Below are 5,237 nucleotides of genomic sequence, written 5' to 3'. Positions count from 1 at the left end.
GGCTTTCTGGGGGAAGGAGGTGATACGTGGCGGGTATAAAAGGGGGTGGCGTGTTCGGCTGACTGCACGCACGCTTATTAAGGCCGGAGGTTCGGGAGGATGCGAGCGAGTGGCGGAAGGCAGTGTGAGGCCTTGAACACCCTCCTTCATGGCAGTGAGAGATTGGAGGTGGATCCCGCAGGCAGTGGGGATTAGCAAAGAGGTTCTCAGTAAGGAAACGAAACGATCGGACTCGGGCTTTGGCGCGGTTACGTGGCACTGTTGTGGAGGGTAGGTTGGCAGGAGAGCCGTTGAGGATGGGGCGACCAGTCTGTCTACTGCAGGCGTCCTACCCAGGGGTGGCGAGGGAGAGAGAGGAGCGGGCTTGCCGAAGAGCTACTCAGAGTGCGTGCTTAGCGCAGCTGGGAACGACAGACGGTGGATCAGCCGTGAGTCTACGGTGTATTTGGAAAGTGGGCGGAAGACAGCACACTGCTCCATGTCAAGGGGCCATCAGCGCAGAAGCGCTTTGAGTGGAAGGGTGTGCCCAGAGTTTGCGGACCGACGGTGCGGCCAGGCAGAGGTAACAAGGAAGCCATGCTGAGGTTCACAGTGACGTCTGGCTAGGAGATTACATGCCATTCATGAAAAATCTCTTTGAGGTTAACCTGTAATTTCTTTTTTATGGAAATGTAGACTTTTATATCCCTAATAGCAGTGGCAAAAACTTTTAGCTACACATGGAGTTAATAAGTATATTTTATAGATACCTATGTACAACAAAACAAGACCGAACAACAACAACCAATGAGAAACAATGACAAACAGAGTGGCAGAAAATTGGTACCGCAGCCGAGGCTCCAACCCTGCCAGAGGCGTTGCAAGGTGACATTGCTGTATGTTTCAGGGAGGCCATATGGCGATGGGTAGCCAGGGCTGTGAGGATGACCCTGTGGTTTTGCTCAGTGATCCTAGTTCTGCTTATTAAAGGGAAATGATTCAGCATCTCATCATGAAAACCTCCCTTATGGATGTGATCTATGAAACAGTCAGCTGAAAGGGAACAGTCTGGTGTGTGTGTGTGTGTGTGTGTGTGTGTGTGTGTGTATGTGTGTTTCTACTCAGAGCAGAAACATGAAGACTGTGAAGAAACACAGAAAGATATTTACATTGATGTGAAAATAGTATTTATAATTGTCACAACTGTGCAAATATATGTATGCCGATAGAGACTCACTGGAAAAACATTAAAAATGAAAACTGTCAAAACGGTAAGATTATGGATAATTTTCTTGTTTTTTTTTTTTTTTCCAAAATGAAGTTTATGTCAATACAATTTTTCAAAAGCTTCTCAAAAGGTATAAAGTTGCAATGCAGCAGATGTGCACAGAGGCAAGCTCCAAACGCTGTCACTTAAATGCTCCTTGAGCACCGGGGAGGGCGACGTAAAGGAATGGCGGCCCCTTGAACAAGGGTAGTCGGGGGAAGTGAGGCTAGGAGGCAGGCGAAGGAACGAGACGTTCGGGCCGACAGCAGCACCCCGTCCTCCTCCCTAGGGAGCCACCGTGGGGGGGCATCAGGGCCTTGCTGTCCCTGGTGGTGGAAGCTTCGTGTCACAGCGGGTGTGTGGGGTAGTGGGGGAAGCAGGACCACAGCGACCACCCGACCTCGGGACTGGGCCATGACATCGCATGGCCTGCGGGCAGGTCCCCAGTGGAAGATTTGAATTCAGGGCGGTGACAGGAGGTGGGATGGCCATGTCTCTCTTATGCACACATTCGGTTTCATTGACACATTAACCACAGGTGAGGAGGAAAAGGCCACGAGGTATGGGGGGAGTAGGAGCGGAAGCAAAGAAACTTTCTTCAAAAGATTAAAAAAAAACAAAAAAAAACCAGCATCAGTGTTGCAAAGACTTTCCGCGATCCCACACCTACCCCGAAAGCCCCGGGCGTAGCACAGGAAGTGCGCTGACCATCGGAGGAATAAAAGAAGCTCGCGGGGGAGACGGGGCTCAGCTCCTCGCTCAGCGACTCGCCCAGCCAAGCCCAGCCCAGCCGACCTCAGCCATGAGAACGCTCATCCTGGCCTTCCTCGGGCTCTGCTGCCTCACGGTGCACGTTGTGGAAGGTGAGTCCGAAGCTTTCTCGTGACGGGAGGGCAGGTGGGCCATGCAGGCGGGTGGGCACACATGGTGTAGGCTCAGGTTTCGACTTTGCCCGGGGTAAGCCTCGGACTCCCCATGTGCAAAGCGGGGATGATACTTGTGATGCTAGGGGACCCCGCAGACTCCAGGAACAGAGAGAACTCGGTGAGAATCTGGGCTCCTGCTTTTCCCAGTCGGGTGATCTTTGGTAGATAAGCATAGGAATTACTTACCTAGAAGTTGAGTATTATAACAGATACTCTCACCTGGGAGGAAAATGAAGTAAATCTTAGGCTCACTTATCAGATTTCCTCACGAGTCATCACCTCTCGAGGAATGTTCACTGTGGAAGGGGGTGACGATTATATATTCTTTGGCCTGTGTAGCGTCGATCTTGATAAATCCTAGAACTATTCGAGAGATCAGTCGCCATGTGGGGATGAGCCAAACCTGCGGCGTGCGGGTTCTGACGCAGATCACTCTCCTCCATCAAGAGCGTGACTGGGAGCTCGTACCTTCCCGCTGGGAAATCAGGGTTGCTTCAAACGTGGGGGAGGATCTACGATTGCTGCCTGGGGTGGATTCCCACTTATGCTACATTTCTTGAGTTTATAAGAGACCCCATGATAAGTGCTGACCAATAGATCCCTGTCTTACGGACAGTCACATAAATGTACCAGACAGATCCAGATGAGGCTTAGACGTGCCGAGCCTACCCACATCTCTTATTCCGACTGCTTGGAGTTTATTTCTCCTTGTGCCTCAGGCAACAAGAGGCCTTGTCCTTTGGGGGCAGTGAGTGTTGCAGTGAACCCTCCTCTCAACCTCCCAATTATTAGACTTATTTCTCAGACTGGAATATCCGACCCCGAAAACCACAGATCCCCAGGGGCGTCTATGAATGCGGGGAGGGGAGCAAAGCCTGAAACTCTGCAACTGCACAATGACCCAATACTGACGACACAGAAAAGCTTAAGGCGACTGAATGGGGCTGAGTTTTGCCACGCGGCTGGCATTTTGCTGACGTGATAGGCGTGCCATGCGGTGGAGACGCAGGCTTGTTAGAGACGGGGGAACCGCAGACACTGGGCTCCAATTCCCAAGTTCTCTGCTAGATCGACCTCCACACATCCCCCCGGGCTTAGCTTCTGTGTCCAACAACGGGGCAAAGCTGTGTGTGCATTGACGCAGCAACGTTGGGTGGAGGTGACTTTACGGATGACACAGACGCGCACGCCTCGCTGAGAATAAGGGGCGTCGTTTGGGATCGGCAGTCTGCTGGTAGTCTCGGGGTCTTGGGACTTCACAGAGGACAATGTTGTTTCTTAAGCAGTGAGGGAAAGACCTCCTTTCTGTAGCTGGCATTTTACTGTTGAGAATGAGAACACCTGTATTCAGCCGAAAACCCGCTGTGTTTAGTGTCGCGTTCCCCAGATGGCTCTTCGGCACATCAGTCATCCTCATTTCGGTCATAGCACGGCGGGACTGACGGCTATCTGGAATTGCATTTGACTTTTGTTTGCTCGGTTTCCCTCTCCAGGCGTGGGGAGCGAAGTCCTGGAAGAGAGGATCTGTGTGAGTCTGACCACCCGGCGCCTGCCTGTGAAAAACATCAAGACCTACACCATCAAGGAGGGCCCGATGCGGGCAGTCATGTGAGTCCATCTCCCCCACCGCGGGGCCCCGTGGGACACCGGGGGCAGAAGTTCTGCCCTCCTCGGGGAAAATCAGACCAACAGCCCCTTCGTTTTCCCACATTACCCACACCTTTCCGTAGCACCAGATAACGGTTATCGTAAACATTTGGTGACCAAATGAAGAATATCATCTTCTTCTCCGATTTAGCTTAGCAGAAGAATCTGACTGGGAACCAGATGGATACCGGGGCCAGCTCCGAGGGTTAGGTTTAGAGATGGCTGGTTCCGATCGGGATTTGACCATATAGCCGCACTGATGCGAGATCCTTCCCCTCCCCTTCCCTTCCCCCAGTCCCCTCCCCTCCTCTTCCCTCTCCTTCCCTCCCCCACTCCCCTCACTTCCCCTCCCCTCCTCTCCCAGTCCTGTCCCATGCCTCTCTTACCTTCATACGGTATGTTGGGATAAAGTAGGGTGCCATGTTTTATCAGTTGCCATATCTCAAGAAAATGTGTCAAAAACTAGCCTACATGGTACCATTCTCTCTCCAGGATCTCATTTTCAGAGTGGCAGCTCTTCCCAACACATAGCTGCCACTTTACCCACAGAAATTAAGATAAAGAAGTCACTTTTTGTACAGAAAATAAGATGAACATATCTAGATTTGAAAAGGAAGTTGATACGTAGTGATTGGACTATGCAATGTCCAGTTTAGTTACAGCATTTGGAGGCCCAAGTGAGAAAGGAGCCTGGGAATCATGGTGAACAAAGGATCTGGTGTCACCTGGAGACACTGCTCCTTCCTGTTAGCGTAGATTGCGGGAGAAAGCTTTTTATCTATGGTCTCGCGGTTCTGAAAGACCTACTCCGTCCAGTAATTTCTGCACGAGAGCTCTCTCTTCGGTCAGATCATAACTCCTGCTCCCAAGGTTTTGAGGATGTGACTAACTCTGCCCGTCTGTTCTTGACCTTACAGATTTATTACCAAACGTGGCTTTAAAATCTGTGCCAATCCACAAGAAGATTGGGTGAAAAAAGCAGTTGAACATGTGAAGTCCAACAGAAAAAACAGAACCCAGACCAAGCCTACCGGAGCCCAGCAATCCACCAGTACAGCTGTGACCCTGGCTAGATAGTGGCCTTCCGACCCCGTGTCCCCTCACGAGCCAGCCAGCTGATTTTCCTTTACAAGCTCATGGACCGATTAAATTATATTCACCTTTTCTGAAAGTGCCACGTGTGTCACATTTTTTTCTTGTATTTTTATTTTTCATGGCTTTTGTTTTCATTTAGATGCTATAATTAATAAATATTTATTATTAAGAATAGCCCCCAAAGTCTGTTCATTGCCTATTAGGAAAGGTAATATATCATTTGTGTACCACTTCTGTCCTAACTGTATCTCTCTTTGACGGGATCTGTGATGGGAGCATTTCGAGCCAGTGTTTATCAGGGATGAAAAATATAATCATTGTTC

General features: G+C 50.3%; 1 protein-coding gene across 1 annotated transcript; it reads left to right on the top strand.

The window, feature by feature from the left end:
- Positions 1-1,918: 1,918 nt before the first annotated feature.
- LOC105301493 (lymphotactin-like) lies at positions 1,919-5,025 on the top strand. The gene is made up of 3 exons (XM_011374185.2): positions 1,919-2,109; positions 3,666-3,780; positions 4,737-5,025. The coding sequence occupies exons 1-3, from the start codon at positions 2,049-2,051 to the stop codon at positions 4,894-4,896; spliced, it is 336 nt and encodes a 111-aa protein (XP_011372487.1). The 5' UTR covers positions 1,919-2,048; the 3' UTR covers positions 4,897-5,025.
- Positions 5,026-5,237: the final 212 nt, after the last annotated feature.

This window comes from Pteropus vampyrus, unplaced genomic scaffold (genome assembly GCF_000151845.1).
Source record: "Pteropus vampyrus isolate Shadow unplaced genomic scaffold, Pvam_2.0 Scaffold241, whole genome shotgun sequence".
Lineage (NCBI taxonomy): Eukaryota > Metazoa > Chordata > Mammalia > Chiroptera > Pteropodidae > Pteropus > Pteropus vampyrus.
The sequence above is the reverse complement of the archived record's forward strand: the minus strand, read 5'-3'. Positions and strand labels throughout refer to the sequence as shown.